Source organism: Numenius arquata, chromosome 23, assembly GCF_964106895.1.
Source record: "Numenius arquata chromosome 23, bNumArq3.hap1.1, whole genome shotgun sequence".
Lineage (NCBI taxonomy): Eukaryota > Metazoa > Chordata > Aves > Charadriiformes > Scolopacidae > Numenius > Numenius arquata.
The window spans coordinates 2489334-2508434 of record NC_133598.1 but is presented as its reverse complement, the minus strand read 5'-3'; the positions used below and the strand labels follow the sequence as shown (position 1 = coordinate 2508434).

The window sequence follows — 19101 nt, the reverse complement described above, 5'->3', positions numbered from 1 at the left end:
GGATCTTTGCAGCAGGCTCCTCCGCAGCGGAGGAGAGCACGGGGCTGGGGGAGACGGGGTGGGGGGGAGATGTGCAGGGACTGCTGCGTCCCCCCCTTTCCCCCCTACTCCCCTCCGGCAGCGGGAAATCAAAGGCACCAGCAAGCTGAGGAGTGGGCACACCAGCGCGCAGGGCTGGCCCTGGGACGGCCGCGCAGGGGAGCAGCTCTGGGGTAGGGACAAGGCAGCCCCTCTTTTCCTTCCAGGACAAGTTGGGGGCCCGTTCTGTGCCCCCCCCTCCCTGCCCGCGCCCAGGAGGGTCCCCCAGCCTGGAGGAGAGGAGCTCGGAGGCATTGCTAAGCAAGCACCGGGGGGTCCCCGCGCCGGGGAAGCGGGGTGGGAGCCAGAGCAGCCGGGAGTGGGCACCGTCCCTCCGCCCCGCATCGTCCCGGGCCGGCAGGTCGATGTCCTGCGTGGGGACAACGGTCCTGCCCCCGGTGCCGGTGGCCGCAGGGACGGCGCCGGTCACAGCGAGATGTCCGGCGTCGTCTGCAGGCTCTGCCCCGCAGCCCGTTTCTTGGCGCTGCTGCGGCCCTTGTCGCCGCGCCGGTACGGGTTGTTCCGCAGATCTGCGGGGGGAGAGAGCCCACCGGGGGACGGCTGAGCCAGGGCTGGGACCCAGGCACCCCCCAACCGCCCGGGAGTCACCCCATTTGGGTACGAGGGTGCTCGGGAGGAGCCTGACGCGCTGCCGGCGGAGACAGGAGGAGCAGCGGCTACGAACCCCCCCCGTCCCTCGGCTCTTTCGGTGCCCACCCCCGTATCACGGGGCTGATGCTGTGGTGCCCCCCAGGGCTGGGTTTCAGCGTGGGGCAGAGGCCCCGGCCACGCAGCCGGAGGGGAGGATGGGCAAGAAAGCCGGGAGGGTGGCAAAGTCCGGTAGCGCCCCCCACCCAACTCCGTGCCCTCGCCCCCAGCCCCGCTGCCCCCACGTTACCTACAGAGGACTCTCCTCGTTGAAGCTCACGTCGCAGAAGAGCCGGGACGAGCGTTTGCCCGTCCGGGCCGTGAAAGGAACAGTTTTCAGAGCTGAGCAGAGCAATCCAGAGGGACAGCGAGGAGGAGAAGGAGGAGGAGGAGGAGGAGAAGGAAGAAGAAGCAGAAGAGGAGGAAGAGCGATGAGACAGGGCAGAGAGTGCTCGGCAGCGGTGCCACGTGGGACGGGAAGGTGCTACAGGGAGGTTTGGTGCCCACGATGGCGCTCGGTGGCCCTTTGGCTCGCAGCGCCCCATCACCGAGGGTCTCCCCGCTGGCACCAAGTGCTGAGTCTGCTGCGGGGGGGGCGACACCCGGCCCCTCACCTGAAATAATGTCCTCGATGGCCCCGTCTTTTCCTTCATAGATGAGCGGCTCCTTCACCATCTGCTTCTTCTTCAGCTCAGCGATCATGTCCATCTGCTGCCGCTTGGCTTTCTGGATGGGCAGCTGCCGGGGGGGGGACAGTGCGGGGTGAACAGCACGGCCTCCTGCCACCCCCCCCAAGAAGGAGATGGGGTGCCCCCATCTTCACCCCCCCCTTCCCCACCAGGCAGCCCGCTCAGGGCTGTCCCACCAGGACAGAGGGACACATGGGGCACCTTCACCTCGGGCTGGTCCTCGCTGCCGGGAGGGCTGGATTCTGCCTCTTTGGCCGCCGCCTCTTGTTTCTTCCACAGCTCGATGTCCTGCTCTGCTTTCTTGGGAGAGGCAGGGGGAGGGTGTGCTGAGGCAGGGGGGTCCTGCAGCACCCCCCCCGCCCCCCAGCCTCCCCTTGGCAGCCCCCAACTCGCCCCAACCCAGCCCCAGTGTCTCCCACTGCCCCACAGGAACATCGACCCCCAGTGTCTCTCTGCCCGTGAGCCCCCAGCCTCGCCTGAGGCTTTTGCTGGCTACCCCAAAGTGGGGTCAACCCCCCCCCCCAACCCCAAATCCCCTCCCAACCCCCAGAAACAGGGCACCCCCTGTCCCCTCCTACCTTGTAGGCTCTGATGAAGCGCATGAACATGGGGAAGAAGGTGGTGGGGGGGCTGGTCTTGGGGTTCTCCCCAAAGTACTCCACGGCCGACTCGTATGCCTCCTGCGGGCAGAGACACCCCCATCCGGGGGGGTTGGGGCCAGGCAGCAGCACCCCATTGCCCTCCACCTCCTTCCAGCCTCTTCCACCTTGCTATCCCCCCATGCATCCCCCCCAGTTTCTGGATCTCCTTCTGGAGCCCCGTCCCAACCGGGACCTTCTCCCATGGGGCAGAGGTGTGAGCAGAGGGCACCCCAGGGTGTCCCCACGGAGGAATGGGGGGACCCAATCCTGCCCCACGACCCCGCAACTACCCCCAGCGCCCACCTTGGCGGTTTTGCTGTCAGCCTGCAGCTTCTCCATCACCTCCGTGTTGACCTTGAGGAAGTCCTTGAGCACGGGGCTGTCGTCCTGCCGCATGAACTCCTTGCGGGTCAGCTCCATCCCCTGCTGCAGGCTCCGCACGTCCTGCAACACGCTGTCCAGGGAGACTGCGGGGAGGGCGAGCAGCGCCGGGGTCAGGGTGGGCTCAGAGACCCCCCCACGCCGGGGGAGCAGCCTGCCGTCACACACACACACACACACACACACACACACACACCCCCAGTACCCGTGGGTGCTACCTGTGCCCGCCTTGTCGAGGAAGTGCAGCTCGGTGTGGAAGCCGGTCAGCTCGGGGTACTTCTCCGTGATCACCCGCACCAGGTAGTGCAGCAGCGTCTGCTTGCGGTCTGTCGACTTCATCTCCAGGAGCTGGGAGAGAGCGGCGTCAGCCCCTCCGACCCGCATCCCACCACCCCACCTCTCCTCTGCTCGGGGCAGGCTCTGGTGGCCCTCCATCCCCAACTGCTCCCTGCATCCCTCCATCTCCGTGGCTCGTCCCGCATCCCTCCATCCCCACGGCTGGTTCCGCATCCCTCCATCCCCACACCTGGTTCTGCATCCCTCCATCCCCACGGCTCGTCCCGCATCCCTCCATCCCCATGGCTGATCCCTGCATCCCTCCATCCCCACGGCTGGTTCCGCATCCCTCCATCCCCATGGCTGATCCCTGCATCCCTCCATCCCCACGGCTGATCCCTGCATCCCTCCATCCCCACAGCTGCTCCCTGCATCCCTCCATCCCCATGGCTCGTCCCGCATCCCTCCATCCCTACGCCTGGTTCTGCATCCCTCCATCCCCACGCCTGGTCCCTGCATCCCTCCATCCCCACGGCTCGTCCCGCGTCCCTCCATCCCCACGGCTCGTCCCGCGTCCCTCCATCCCCACACCTGGTTCCGCATCCCTCCATCCCCACACCTGGTTCCGCATCCCTCCATCCCCACGGCTGATCCCTGCATCCCTCCATCCCCATGCCTGGTTCTGCACCCCTCCATCCCCATGCCTGGTTCTGCACCCCTCCATCCCCACGGCTGGTCCCTGCATCCCTCCATCCCCACGGCTGGTTCCGCATCCCTCCATCCCCACGGCTGGTTCCGCATCCCTCCATCCCCATGGCTCGTCCCGCATCCCTCCATCCCCACGGCTGGTTCCGCATCCCTCCATCCCCATGGCTTGTCCCGCGTCCCTCCATCCCCACGGCTCGTCCCGCGTCCCTCCATCCCCACACCTGGTTCCGCATCCCTCCATCCCCACGGCTGATCCCTGCATCCCTCCATCCCCATGGCTCGTCCCGCATCCCTCCATCCCCATGCCTGGTTCTGCATCCCTCCATCCCCACGGCTGGTCCCTGCATCCCTCCATCCCCACAGCTGGTTCCGCATCCCTCCATCCCCACGGCTGGTTCCGCATCCCTCCATCCCCACGGTGGTTCCGCATCCCTCCATCCCCATGGCTCGTCCTGCATCCCTCCATCCCCACGGCTGGTTCCGCATCCCTCCCTCTCTCCATATCTGGTCTCTGCATCCTTCCAACCCCAAGGCTAGTTCTTGTGTAGCTCCATCCCTTTAGATCTTCCTCATGTCTCTCCAACGTTATGGATGGTCCCTGCATCCCTCCACCCCCACAGCAGGTTCCCACGTCCCTCCATCTCTACTGTGTCCCTCCATCCCCGAGGCTGTCCCCAGGTGGTGGCAGTGTCCCCTACCGCGTCGAGGCTCTGTAGGCGGAAGCCATAGGCTGCCCCACGCTTGCTGCTGTTCATGTAGTTCCCAAAGGCCAGGACGATCTGCAGAGACACAACGGCATGGGTACACAACCCGGCATGGACGGGGCACCCTGGGGGAGGCACAGGGCCTACACGCACCCTGGCAGCACCCGTCCCAGCCCGACGTCCCCCCATCAGAGCCACCCCCCCCCAAACCCCTCACCTCGAGGATGTTGCGCAGTTTGCTGGAGGCCTTGAGGGACATGGAGGCAGCGATGATGGCGTTGAGTTGCTGTGGGTGGGAGGAGAAGGGTGTGAGTCTCCCCACAGGATGCCACCCCCTCCCAGCCCCCCCACCCACAGCCACCCCTTGTCCCTTCCAGCACCCACCGGCATCAGCAGCTGGGCCGTGTCATTGAAGTTGCCCAGGAAGATCATGACGTTCATGCGCTCGGCCAGGCGCGGGATCTTGCTGAAGCGGATCATGAACTGGTCCTCGTCCGAGAGCTCCTCCAGCGGCTGCTGCTCCCGCTCGAACTTCCCAATGAGTGTCCGCTCATACTCGGTGGGCAGGAAGCGCAGCAGCAGCTCCAGGAAGTCGAGGCTCAGGGCTTGCTGGTCGTACCTGTGGGTGGTGGGAAGCCCCCAGCACAGTCAGACCCTCAGCAGGTCCCTCAACATCCCATGTCACCCATGGCTGGTTCCCATCTTCCCTCCGTCCCCATGGCTGGCCCCTGCATCCCTCCGTCCCCACAGCTGGTGCCACCATTCCTCCCACCCCAGCACATCCCACAGCATCCCAACCCCTCGGTGTAGTTGGGCTTGTGCCCGACCTTCTCCTGACCTTCTCCCATCAAGGTGGGGACACTCACGTCTCAATGGCCGTGCAGATGTCCTGGAAGCTGCGGCCGCCCTTGCGGAGGGTGATAGCCAGGTTCTTGGCTCGATTGGACTCCATGAGGGTGACCTTGCTGGGAGCCTTCTGCGTGGCCTTCACCTTGAGGGCACTGATGTCCAAGGCAGGGCCCTGCGCTTTGGTCTTGAACTGCTCCTCAAAGTCACTCATGTCCAGCTCCTGCGGGGAAACAGGGTTCAGGGCATGGTGGGGAGGTGACGCGGGACATCTGGGATGAGGTCAGGGCCAGAGGACAGGGACAAGTGGGAGAGGAGTGAAAGGATGAAGGTGGAGCAAGAGGATGAGGTAAAGATGAAGTGGTGAGAATGGAGCAAGGGGACAGGGACAAGGACAAGGACAGGGACAGGACAAGGGGACAGGAAGGGGGCAAGGAGGGAATGAGGGGACCGGAGGATGAAAATGAGGAAGAAGACACGGACAGGACGTGAGGATGAGGATGAAGCAAGGGGACAAGGACGGGGTGGCAGCAGAAGGATGGCAGATCCCATGTTGTCCCTCTCCTGGCATGAAGGAGCTGCTCCAACCTCCAGCTCCTCCAGCAGCCGCACGACAGCACGGATGGGTGCAAGGTGGGCGGGGGGGGCAACATCAGCGTGGCTGCGGTGTGGACTGGGGCGCTGGCCCAGCTGAGCACCCTGTGCCTGGACCCCCCCGGACCCCTCCCGTGTCCTCACCTGCAGCACCTTCTCGTCATTGAGCTCGGTGAAGACGGTGCCATCAATCTGGCTCGGCTTCAGGGCCACCCAGTTGAAGACGGGCATGCGGAACTTGGTCTGGATTGGCTTCTTCACCTTCACTGTGGGGTGATGGGGAGGGGGGGGGGGCACGTCACAGGGTGGGGGGTCCCAAACCCACCCCAGGGTGCACCCATCCCTTGTTGGGGGACATCCCCACCATCCCTGGGTCAAACTCACCTGAACCGTTGGTTGGGGGGGGGGCACCTGGCGCAGCTGGGAGCTCCCCACCGAGGGGTGGGGGTGGTGGAGGCGGGGGGAGGGGGCCCTCCAGCCCCCCCGGGAGCGGTGGAGGGGGTGGTGGCACTTGGGCACCCGGGAGTGGAGGGGGTGGTGGGGGAGCAGTGCCTGCGGGCAGAGGGGGTGCGGGGGGCAACGGGGGGCCAGGCTCAGCCCCCGGAAGCGGTGGGGGGGGTGGAGGTGGGGGGGGCGGGGGGGCGGCGGGTGCTGGGGGGGGAGACGGGGCCGGAGCTGGAGCCGGAGCATCTGCAATAGAAAGAAGACGTGGGTGAGATGCAGGACACGGTGCCACCGCCACGTTCCCTCTGCCACCGAGTGACTCGGCGTCCCCAGGCACATCCCCGCGCCCCTGCCTCAGTCTCTCTGCCCAGAGAACACGCTCCCACCCCCACTCTGTACCGGGTGTCCCCACCGGGAAGGGGACATCACAGGCTGCAGCCATGCCCCCCCCGTACCTGTGGTATCTGTGCCGGTGTCGGTGCTGCTGGTGATGGTGGTGGCGGTGGCTTCTCCGGTAACCACGGGGGCTGCTGGGGTTTCTATGACGACGGGGACGATTTCGATGGCGACGTCTCCGTCGGGCCCACGCAGGATGTGCACCAAGCCCTTCTCCTCCAGCTCCGCCAGCCGCCGCTCCAGCGCCAGCCGGTAGCAGTCCTGGGGCTGTGGGGCTGGTGGGCTGGGTGGCCGCGGTGGGCTCAGCTGCTCCTGTGGTGGCAACAAGCCCCGGCACGTCACCAGTGTCCCACAGGACCCCTTAAACCCCGGTCCCCCCCGCACCCGTCCCTTCCCACAACGCCACAGCACCCATGGGTGCTCACCCGCAGGGCCTCCAGCTCCCGCCGCGCCTGGCTCAGCTGCTTCTCCAGCTCCGCTATCTTGGCCATGGAGTCGTTCTCCGCATCCTGCAGCTTCTCCGTCAACTGCAGGGGACGAGGCGACGTCGGCTCAGCCCCGTCCCCATCCCTCCCTCGGGGCTTGCGTCAGCAGCTCCTGCCCACGCGCCCACGTCCCACCTGGCTGACGTGCTCCTGCAGCTCCTCCATGTGCTCCAGCACGGCTGTCTTTGTCTCCGAGTCCTCCAGCATGGCCCCCACGTCGAAGACGTTGTCCAGGTAGGCTTGGATCTGTACCTGCAGCTTGTCGCTCTCGGTGAGACGGAGGCTCTGCCATGGGACAGCCGGTGGCACCGTCACGGCCGGTGGTCCCACCTCTAGGGTGGCACCAGGGGCTCAGCACCCACCCATCACCCACCTCCAGGTACTGGTCCAGCCCCAGGTGGGTGAACTCGTACTGCAGGAAGACACGGAAGTTCATGTTCTCCACCGAGTGCACCACGATGTTGATGAACTGCATGCAGGCCACCTGCGGGACAGGCACAGGCTCAGTGAGGCCACCAGCACGGCACGGTGGCCTGGTAGTCCTTGGGGAACACGGTGCCCCGGGGACTGCACAGTGGATTGGTGACCCTCGGGGACACAGTGGCCCTGGGGAACGCATGGTGGTTTCACAGCCCTGGGGACACAGGGACCTGGGGAAGGACCAGCTGCTCAGCAGCCCTTGGGGACGTGATACCCTGGGGACAGTGTGGTGGCTCAGCAACCCTTGGGGACAGGATGGTTTGGGGGACAGCATGGGGGATCAGCAGCGCTTGGGAACACAGTGCCCTGGGGACAACACAGTGGCTTAACAACCCTTGAGACACAACACCTTGGGGATGGACCAGCAGCTCTTTGGGACACAACTTATTGGGGCCAGCACAATGGCTTGGTAGCCCTTGGGACATGGCACCTCCAGGACAGCATGGTGGCTCAGCAGCTCTTGGGGACACAATGCCCTGGGGACAGCACAGCACCAGCCCCACCAGCTGCTCACCATGAAGTCGATGTTGGTGTCCTCGTTCCGGAAATACTCCATCAGCTTCTCGAAGCGGTTCTTCTCCCCGCAGACCTGGGGTGGGAGCAGGGGGCTGAGGGTCAGGGTGAGCACCCAAGGGGTGGCATGGTGGGAGGCACCCGCCGGTGACACCATCCCAGCCCTGCCTAGCACCTGGTCCAGTTGGGACATGGCCCTGGGGACACATGCTGGTATGGGGACATCAAGCCCAATGGCTGGAGCATCCCCAAGCGAGTCATGGGATAGACATTTTCAGGATGGAGGACCCCCCGATGATGCAGGGCTCTGCCATATACAGGGAAACTGAGGCACGAACCCAGCCAGAGCCCAGGTGTCAGCATGAGGACCGTGCACCCCTGCTGGGGACTCACCTCCTTGAAGTTGTCAAAGGCAGCCAGGATGATGTCGTGGCCACCTCGGACCAGGCAGACGGCAGCCAGCAGCTCCAGCACCAGTGCCTTGGTCCTGCGGAGACACGGGGTGTGAGGGGGTTGGAGCCGCGGGGTAGGCAAGGGGACAGGGGCACGGGGGACAGGGGACGGGTCCTACCTGGCGTTCTTGTTGTTGAGGCTCAGGGTGATCTCGTTGACACAGGCTGGGTGGTTCATCACCAGGCTGAAGCCAGACTTGGGGAGAAAAGGAGCATTAATGGGGTCATGTGTCCTCCTGTCCCCACCCCGAGGATGCTCTGGGACGTCCCCGTGCCACGTCCCCACCAGACATGAGGTTGAGCGAGGCCATCTCAGATCAAGCAGTTGGAGAACAGGTCCCATCCCAAACTCCGACCCCAAAGATGGCACCAGAGGGGCTGGAGACTTTTGGGGACCCGCAGCTCCGGGGAGAATGCTGCCCTCTCCCACCTGGTAGTTCATGATGGCACGGAGACACATGATGCAGACGTGGACATCGTCCTTCTGGCTGACGAGACGGGAGTTCCTCAGCGTCTTCCTGCTGTGCGAGGGGTTCAGCCTAGGCGGGCAAGAGGGTGGCTGAGCGAGGGTCCGAGGGGATGGCCAGGGGGGACGCAGCGCAAGCAGGGAGGTGGCAGCGCATGGGTGGGTGGCAGCAGGGGCAAGGGGACAGCAGGGGACCCACAGGAGAGACCCCATGTCCGTGCCCATCTACAAGCCCTTGGGTTGATGGGGTGATGGCGGGGGGGTGGTGGGATGGAGGTCGGGGGGGCCCCTTGTGCGCACGGGTGGTCTCGGAGGCTCACCGGGGCGAGTAGGAGCTGCCGGGTGACCTGGGGCAACTGTCCCCATCGCTGCCCGGGGCGCTGCAGGGGACGCTGGGGTGGACGTGGCGGAGGAGGGTGTGGATGTGCTGGTTCGAGAGGCAGCAGCTGGAGGCGCGTTAGAGCCTGCAGGACAGGAGGGAGAAACGGGGCTCCCGCGTGGCCCCTGGGACACCCCGGCTTGGACCCCCCCCTGCAGGTGCCACGTCACTCCTGACCTGTCCCTTGGGGTTAGGGGGGACACACCTCGGCTCCTCCGGAGCTGCTGGCAGGCGGCGAGGGACCCCCGCGGTCCCCGAGGTGCCACGTTACGGCTCCTGGGGTGACTGCAGTGGGGTGACCCCTGGGACCCCCCCCACCCGCCTGGGAGGTCCCGCAGGCACTATCCCCAACGCCGGTGACCGGCAGCGGGGTCCCGCCGGGGTCTCCCTGTCCCGCCAGCACCCTGTCCCCGTCACCTACCGTCAGCGCGTCCCCCGGCAGCGTGCAAGAGAAGAGCGGGGTTAGAAGGGGCTGCGGGGGCGAGCGGCACCAAGCGAGAGCCACCGGCCACCGGGACCGGCTACAGGGGGGGCGCAGGCCCGTTCCTCCACCCAAGGGGGGTGTGTGTGCGATTTTCTCCCCCAGAATCTCAAATATCTCCAATTTCTGCTTATTCATGGGTTATTCCCAGTGTCCCACAGCGGCTGCGGTGCCGGGCTGGGGGAATGGATGCAGCCCAGCTCCAGGCAGGGTTTATCCCTTGCGCACACACACGGGGACGTGGCTTTGTCCCCGTCCCGCCCCCCCCCCCCCCCCAAAAAAAACAACACTGGGGACCCATTTTTAGGAGCAGGCCTGCGTCTCCCCACCAAGCCCCTCTCCGAGCACGGCGCGGCTGGGGGTGCAGCGAGGCAGAGAGCGGGGGGACACGGCACGGGGACCTGGGGGGGACACGGGACCGCGCGTTACCTGACGGTGAGGTGCCGCACTTTGGAGGTGCCCTGGGTGGGGGACGAGGAGGTGCTTTTGTTCAGGTCCTCCAGCGAGCGCTCCAGGGCCTTGCCCTTGTCGGAGCCCGGGCTGCCGTTCTCGGCGCTCTCCATGTCGTACCTGGTGGCCCATGGGGACACAGGGACGGGTGAGATGATGTGGCACCCCGACATGGGCAGGGACCTCCCCCTGGGTTGCCCAGGGCTGGGGATGTGAGCACGGAGGCGTTGGGGATGCTCTGCTCCACCCCAGCCATGGAGCATCCTTAGCTCCATCACTCTGGTGATGGGGTAGAGCACCCCCAGGGACCCCCCCCCAGCCCCTCAGAGCCCCAGGGGAGGCTGATCCCCGCCCCGGGGACAGAGCACCTCAGGGAAGGGGGATCCGGTGGGGACGTACGCGACAGAGCACTGGGCGAAGGCGAGATACTCCAGCAGCACGTCCAGCCCCTTGTTCTCCTCGTTAAGGAACTCCTGGACCCAGCTGGGGGGGTGCAGGGGGTTAGTGGGCTCCCCCAGCCCTCCTCATCCTCCCGACTGCCCCCCCTGCAGAGCCACCCCCAGGCCAGAGGTCCCCAGCGAGGGTGGGACACACTGGGGACACGAGGTGGCAGCATGAGCTGGCATCTCTGAGGCAGGTGGGTGTCATGGTGACCCCCGGTCCTGATGCACGGGTGACACTGTCCAAAGGCTCCACTGCCACCAGGATGGGACAGCCCAGCCCTGGGTGGTGGGACCATGGGCACCCAGGGCTCAGCGCCCACCACACCACGAGGGCCCGGGACACCCAGGATGGGGGCCAGGATCCATCCTGGCACCTGGGGGGGACCAGGGTGGCACCCACCTATCAGAGCCAAAATGGGGTCCTACAGCACCCATGGCACAGCCCTCAGAGCCACCCCAGAGGGCCAGGATGAGGTCACCAGCCTCCACATCCCACTGTCACCCCACAGCCAGTCCCTGTCCCAGCAGCAGCGGCCGGGTGACAACGAGGACACCCCCTGGTCCCCCTTCCTTACCCGATGTAGTTGGTCCTCAAGGAAATCTCCAGCTCCCGGAGCACCTGTGTCGACTCCTGCACTCGCCTCTTGAACTGTGGGACGGGGAGAGCCGTTGGCACCGTCCCCGCACCCCACCTGGGATGGGGACAAGGGGTGGAAGGGGGAGCCCTCACCTTCCTGCTTACGCCACCCGTGTCCAAGTAGCTCTTCAGCTTCTGGATGTAGGCGGACGGTGGGTTTTTCACCTGGAAACGCTCCTACGAGCCCCGGAGAGAGGCTGAAACTGGGCCACTCACCCGCGGCTCGGGGACGTGCCACTGTCCCCGTGGTAGCCACCGTGTCCCACCCCCCCTCCCATGCTGCACATGATCAAGCATCAATGTTTAATCAGGTTAATAAGGCGCCGTCTCGCTAACGGAGATGGATGCTGGCACTCAAAACATTGATGCCCGCACAGAGAGTGGCACTTGGGGACACATGGCACGGGGATGCCGTGATGCCCGGACCTCACCTGGTCACAGATGAGCTCCCACTTCTTCTCGTTGTCGTACTGATTGAGAAGCTTCATCTTGTCTGGGGGCAGGTTCATGGAGTTCTGTGGGGTGATGGGTGTTAGGGCTGGGGGAGCCACCCCTAAAAACACCCCCCGGGGCTGTGGCACCCACGGCTCGCCCAGCACTGGGTGTCCTTGCTCAGCAGTGGGAGGATGGGGACACCAGTGGGAAGATGGGGACACCACCATGTCAGCTTCCCACCAGCCATGGACCCATCAGCAATGTCCCCACCTGGAGGTCTCCAAGGCGTAGGGCAGGGGGTGTTAGTGGGGGGACAGGAGGCAAAACTGGACCCATCCATCCATGTCATGAGTGCATAATGCTCCCGGCCTCAGCCAGCCCAGTCCTGGCAGAGCTACTTGGGGTGAGGGACGGGGACACGGGCTGGTGACACAACTGAGGAACCCAAGAGTCTGGGCCCTGCTCGAGGGTGACAGTCACCTCCGAGTCTCCCCACCGCGGGTGCGTGACAAGCCCAGCGGGTGAAATCAGTGTTTCTTTACAGACATTATGTCAGGGCAGGGTCTGGTGTGTCACCACATCCCTCTGTGCCACTGTTGCACAACAGGGGCCCCCGCCGCCCCCCCAGGGCCGCCCCGGCAGGACGTGACGTGGTTTCCGCTCCCCGAACGGCACGAGGCGGCTGCCAAAACCGCTCCACACCACGGCCAGGGGCTCCAGGGGGCCCCGGGTGCAGCTCCTGCCTCTGGGGTGCTCGAGGACACAGCAGGTCCCCAAGGGCCACCATGGGGTGACCAGCAGAGCCTTTAATGGGTCACCATGGCTTGGGTCACTCTGGGAGCTCAGCCCATTTAATTGCCCAAAAGACCCATTTCTTGGTGGTCTGGCCCCCAGGTAAAAGCAGAAGCTGAGGCAGCTGCTGGCCCAGAGAGCCTGGGCAAGCTGGCACAATGGCACAGGGAGGTGACGCACAGCCCCAAGTCACCCTTAACCTCCATTTTTGGGGGCCCCAGACACTGAGGATGGGGATGTGGGGTGCATGCTCCCCTGGGCCACCCACATCCTTGAGGAAAAGGCATCTCACAGGGGTTTGGTTGCCCACAGAAGAGCAGGTCCAAGAGGAGAGGTGCCACGGTGGCAGACGGGAGCGGAAACCTCACCGCCCGCCTCCACCAGGGACCTGCCGAGCTGCTTTCGTAAGAAGCCAAAACCAAGGGGACGTGGGCGGAGAGGAGCCGGCGCTCGCCTGGATGTGGCCAGGGGACGGCTCGCACGGAGAGCTGGGCAGGGAGGGTAAAATTAGGCTGCGGGGTCAGAAATAGCCTTGGTGCGAAGCTGCTGGGGCTGCACTGAAGCTGCCAGGTGGGTCCCGGCATGGGCAAGGTGGCAACAGCACCCAGATGTCCCCTGTGCTGGAAAGGCCCATCCTCGTGGTCTCCGAAGTGCCATACTTGGGATGGATGAGACCCTCCAGGAGGGTCAGACCAAGGGACGGGGCTGTACCAAGAGGGACCATGCACCCAAACACCCCACCCGGGGCTCCGGCAGCACCCGTGGGACACTGCTGGGTCTCCTCAGCAGAGAGGGGACGGTGGCACCCACCACATGGACCACCTCTTCCAGTGGCTGTGTGTAGGACCTTGCAAAACCAGAGCCAACCATCACTGGTGGGACAGGACCTCCCATGGGGTCGCTGCCACGAGGATGCAGGAGGGACTGGGGGATGCTGGGGCTGTCCCTATGGAGGTGGCTCTCACACCGAGCCCCGCGGTCCCGTCCTCGCAAGCAGGGCTGGGCCGGGTGGCAGGATGTGGCATGGTTCGGGTACAAACTGGGTGGTGGCCACGTCCCGCTACAGTCCCACGTGGGCACGTGGTGCCAGGGGGGAGGAAGTGGCTCCGTTGTGGTCCCCGGCATCAGCCGGCAGAGCGAAGAAACCGGTTCTCGTTTCCTGCCAGGGAGGGGGGGACCAGTGTGGGGCAGGGCAGGAGGTGTGGGGCAGGGCAGGAGGTGTGGGGCAGGGCAGGAGCCGAGCACCCCAGAGGTGGCAGAGGAAGGACTTGGTCTTCCTCCTCCTTGGGGGGCAAGGATGGAGCGGCCACGGGGACTTACCGCCGGCAGCCACACCCCACCTCCCATCACCCAGCACCTCATCCCACCCCAACATGGGGCTTCCCCACCCTCCCCCCCAGCGTCACAGCGTTACTGATCAGATGCCACCAAACGTCCTCCGCCAACCCCTACTGGGATACGAGGTGTCACGGAGCCCACGGTGCCACCCCACCCCTCCCCGGCCGGCTGGGACCCCCCCCCCATCTCAGCCCACACCGTCCGGGGGGCTGAGCCAAGCTTTCCCCTGCACCTAAAACCAAGGCTGGGGGGAGGCAAAGCAGCACCTACATCACTTTCCGGTACGAGAAGACCTTTCGGTATCGCAACACCCGCGGCGTCGGGGCTGCCGATGGGAGGGGACGGAGTTATTTTGGGCGTCAGACACCTTCTTTTTGTTCCGCACGCGAGCGGAGCCGGGCTCTGCACCAAACCCCAGCCCAAAAAAAAAAACACATTCAAAGGCTCCTTTACGGAAGCGTTTGCTCTGCACAAACACCGACGGGTTGGAGTGAAAACCAGGCTGAGCCCAGGGAGCATCCTTTCTGGGGCACGTGGGGGACGCGCATCCAGGGAGCGGGGATGGGAAGCCTCCATGGCACGTGGCACAGGAGAGCATCCCGGTCCAGACATCGGGTACCAGCCCTGCCCGCCGCAGGGAAGGGGTTGGAGCAGCCCCGAGATGGCGGTTTAGGGGTTTCCACCGACCAGCTGGCCACGAGGACTAATGTCACCTGGTGCCCAGGCTGGTGGCCCATGGACCACACCAATCCTGGGTGCTCCATCCCTCGTGGCCGCGGAGCACGATGCTCCAACCCGAGGGGGTTCAGGCCATGCCCAGCCCTGCAGTGCCAGCCCCCCAGTGGTGTCCCCTCCAGTGACCCCAACTGCTACCACATCCGTCCTCCAGCCTCTCCTCGAGGCTCAGCACCGGGGACCCACTGGGATCAGGCCCACCCAGTGCTCTCCCAACCAGCTGGGTGATGCTCCCAGGACCGGCAAGCGAGTCCCTGGATCCGGCCGGGTCCCAAACCCGCCAGGTGCCAGGCAGGGACAGGTCGGTGGAAGAGCAGACATGTCCCTGCTTAATGGCCAGATCCTGCCGTGAGGGTGGTGAGGAGCAGGCTAAGGGATGGGCGGCCACAACCGCCTGCTGCTCCCGGCTCTATTTTAGGAACAAGCAGAAGCTGCTCATGGCACAGGCTGGGGGAGACGAGCCTGATCCAGCCACCGCGTCCACGTCCCTGCCAGCTGCCTGCCCTCCCTGCATGGCACATGGGGCAATCCCTGTGCCAGGATGCTCTCCCGAGCCAGCATCCAGGGACAGATCCAGGCATCTGAGGGGCATCCCTGTGCCAGGATGCCCTCCCGAGCCAGCATCCAGGGACGGATCCAGGCATCTGAGGGGATCCCTGCGCCGGGATGCCCTCCCGAGTCAGCATCCAGGGACGGATCCAGGCATCTGAGGGGGATCCCTGCACTGGGATGCCCTCCCAAGCCAGCATCCAGGGATGGGTCTGGGCATCCAGGGATGGATCTGGGCATCCAGGGCCATCCCTGTGCCAGGATGCTCTTCTGAGCCAGCACCCAGGGACAGATCCAGGCATGGGGGGGCCGATCCAGCCACGTGAGGGGTCTGATCCAGCCATGCACCAGCACACCCTCCTCATTCAGCCAGGGCCTGATCCAGTCACCCAGGCGGAACACATCCCTGCGCCGGGATGCTCTCCTCATACAGCCAGGGCTGGATCCAGCTCACAGGCCGCTTCCCTTCCTATCCAGGGCACGTGTTCCCCGTGGGGACACCCCACCGCGCCCCCCGTGACACCCAGATGGACCTGGCGACTGTGCCGGGACCGGCCCGGGGATGAATCCAGCAGAAAGCTGGGCATCCGTTTTCTTTCCCAGTTGAGCCAAGGCCAACACCGGGGCTCGCTGGTGACCGGTCCCACCGCCGGGGCCAACAGCACATCTGCAAACATCTGCAAACATCTGCAGCAGTGACGTTTGCCGCTCTCTCCTCCAGGCCCCGGCAGAAGCGGCTGCAAAGCCCCTGCCAGCAAAACCTCCCGGACGGAGCAGCCACCGGCCACCGGCCCCACCGGCCACCGTCCCCAGATCCAGCAGAACCCTCCCAGCTTCACCTCCACCACACCCTGGATCCCCAAGTTCATGTCTGTATTCCCGGTTGCTCCCTCCTGACATGCAAAGGGGGAAAAAAAAAAAAAAAATCCCAGCTCCTCCGAGCGGGAGCATCCGAGCATCCCCATCCCAGCCCCAGAGGTGCTCCCCTTCCTCCGCTCCATCCCAAAAAGCCACCTCGGCACATCCCGAACCGCTTGGCATTGGGACAACCCACCCGCGGCCCTGCCAAAGCGGCATCTGCCACGGCGCCCTAGCTGGGAAGAAGCCAACTTTGGGGGAATTAAACCTAAATCCCCCATTTTTTGGCATGTGATGGGTTTATCCAGCCCCTTCCCGGTGGCAGTTTGGATCCCACAGGCTCCACCATCGGCTTCTCTACCAGGCTTTGCCACATCAGCTCTCCCAGTTTGGGATATCCAGCCCTGAACTGGTGTGGCCCGACGTGCTCTCACAGCATCCCCGTAGCCATGGCAACGTGCTGGATCTGGATCACGCCCCACCAGGAGATTCCCAACCCATCACCTCCTGCTCCACCACTGATCTCGGGAAGTGGAAAAATTGAACCCCGAGTCAAGGAACGCGGATTGGGGTGGGTGAGGGTGGAGGGACTCCCCGTCCCTGTCCCCATCCCTGTCCCCGTGGGGGTCCCGCTGCCCCCCTGGCCGTGACAAGGGGGAAGGGAACCTGCGAAAGGAGGAAGCGAGATTGGGACAGACGATTTCACAAGATGCCCGGTTCCCGTCTGACCCAAACCCAGCCCCCTGGGTGCCCCCGGCTCCCTCCGGCTCCCGAGAAAGGGCTATTCCCTGGGGATGGAGGTGGCCCCGGGTGGCAACGAAGGCCTGGAGCACCATTTTCCCCTTTTTCCGATCATTTTGCAGCGTGGGGTGTCCGACCTGCCGCCACCCAACCAGGCGGAAAGCGCCGTTTCCTGAGGCCTCGCAGCAGCGGCAGCGGAAGCACCCCGAGCTCCCCGGCCACCCGTCCCCTCCTGCCACCGCCACGGGGGCACCCGCCACCCCGCTCAGCCCCCTACGCCCCCCCCCGGCCACGGGCGTCCCACGGCAAAGCCCGCCCCACCTGCGGGGATTTGGGGGGACCCCGCCTCGCCAAGCCCTTCGCCATCGTCCCCCCACGGCCACGCCGAGCTGATGCTGCCGGCAGCGGCGATGGCCGTCCCCGAATATTCCTCCTTAGGAATGCCAGGAGATTAAAACGCTTCCCAATAATTTGCGCTCGGGGCTGGGCTGGTGGATCCCACCGAGCAGATCCCGGCGTGCCGGAGCTTTACGGGCTCGGCACAGGCTCCCTCTCCCACCAGGGGAGCACGGGATTAAAGCGGGAATTATTTTATTTTCCCCCCGACCCTCCATCGGGAAGCGTTTTCGGGGAGGGCACGGATGCGGGATGGAGCGCGTCCCCCGGCCCCCGTGGTGGGACGGTGAAGGTCACGGCCGGCCGGCCGCGCTCAAGGACGGCGGAGCGGGAGCGGATCTCCCGCAGCTGCCGGGGTTTTCGGGGAGCTGCCATCCCATGGGAACGCAGCTCCGGCATCGCCCGCTGCTCACCCCGGGCAGGCCGGGAGCGATGCCGGGGGGGGGGTGGGATTCCCGAGGGAGAACGGCACCAGGGAGGATGAGGATGAGGAGGAGGAGGAGGAGGAGGAGGAGGACATCCGCAGCACCGGCTGCCTGCAGCACGGCTCCCGCCACGGCCCAGTGTCCCCAGGAGCCGGGGTCACCCCCACAGTTTAGGGATGGGTGTCCCCCCCCAGACCCCCAGGAGAGCATCGGGGAGGAAGCACCGGGGGGGGGGGGGGTGGGAGGGTCGGGCACCCCCCCCCCCCGTGAGTAACGGGATGGGAGCGGAAGAATTAGTAGTATTAAGAAAAATAATGAAATAATAATAAAATGAAATGATATACTAAAATAGTAAATAAAATGATATACTAAAATAAAATAATAACTGAAATAATGAAATAATAAACCTAAAAATAAAATAAAATAATAAATATAACCATACAATAAAATGATGTAATAAATAAAATAGTAAGATTATAATAATGATGATACCACTAACGCTAACGAAAAGCCCGGGCAGGGTTCCGGAGCCACCTCCCGAAGCAAGGTGCCCCCCCCCCGCACCCCTGCATCCCTCCGACACCCCCCCCCCCGCACCCCCCGCTCCCCCCACTCACCAGGACGCGGCCGAAGCGCTCCTCCAGCTCGGCGGCGGCGGGCATGGGCTGCCGGGCGGGCGGCGGGGCGGCGGCGGCGGCGGCGCTGGGGGGGGGGCACCGGCAGCCGGTTGTCGCGGTTCTCCCGCCCCGCGGCCCCCCCCTCCATGCCCGCGGCCGCGTTGCCCATGGCGGGGAGCGGGGAAGGGGGGGGGGGTCGGAGCGGCTGGGTCCGGGGTCGGGTCTGAGGTGGGGAGGGGGGGGGGGCCGGATCGGGTCCTTCCCCTCCCGCGCTGCCGCCGCTCTTCGGCGCTCGCAACTTGGCCGGGGCGTTATCGCGGCGTGAACACCGCCCCCCCCCCGCCCCCCCCCCGCCCCGGCGGGCCGGGCTCCGGCAGCGGGAGGGGCCCCGGCACCTGCCGCCCCCGCCGCGGGGGGGCCGTGTGCCCTACCTTAGCGTAGCGTATTTCATTTCATTTCATTTCATTTCAATTTTATTTTATTTTATTTTATTTTATTTTATTTTATTTTATATTATTTTATTTTAATTTTATTTTATTTTATTTTATTTTATTTTTTTTTAATCTTATTTCATTTTATTTTTTAATCTTATTTTATTTTATTAATCCTTTTCATTTTACTTTATTTTACTTTATCCTGCCTTATTTTATTTTAATTTACTTTCGTTTTATTTAATTACTTATTTAAAATTTGCATTTTCATTTCATTTGGAGGGTTTTTAAAATTTTATTAGTTTTAATTTTGAGTTTATTATTTTATTTAGTTAGTTCTTTCTCTTTTTAATTTCAATTTTTATTATTTTTCTTTTATTTTCTTACTTTATTTTACTTTCTATATCTCATCTATTATTTACTTATATTTTATTTTCTTTCTTTATTTTACTTTTTTATCTTATCCATTATTCACTTATATTTTATTGTATTTGATTTTTATTTTATTATTTTATTTTCCTTTCATTTTTTTTAATCTTATTTATTTTCTTTTACTACTTCTTTACCTTTATTTACCTATCAATTTTATTCTG

At 63.8% G+C, this 19101-nt stretch overlaps 1 protein-coding gene across 1 annotated transcript; it reads right to left on the bottom strand.

The window, feature by feature from the left end:
• Positions 1-504: 504 nt before the first annotated feature.
• Positions 505-18246, bottom strand: FMNL1 (formin like 1). Its single transcript, XM_074162668.1, is given in 28 exon segments — positions 505-608; positions 1341-1464; positions 1623-1715; positions 1994-2095; positions 2360-2523; positions 2656-2785; positions 4120-4200; positions 4343-4411; positions 4510-4744; positions 4992-5194; positions 5710-5831; positions 5950-6255; positions 6465-6717; positions 6831-6932; positions 7026-7175; positions 7264-7374; positions 7885-7959; positions 8277-8370; positions 8455-8531; positions 8766-8889; positions 9137-9247; positions 10091-10231; positions 10511-10594; positions 11130-11203; positions 11285-11368; positions 11623-11706; positions 18078-18165; positions 18167-18246. Coding segments are annotated over 28 exon segments (3465 nt in total).
• Between the last annotated feature and the right edge of the window lie 855 nt (positions 18247-19101).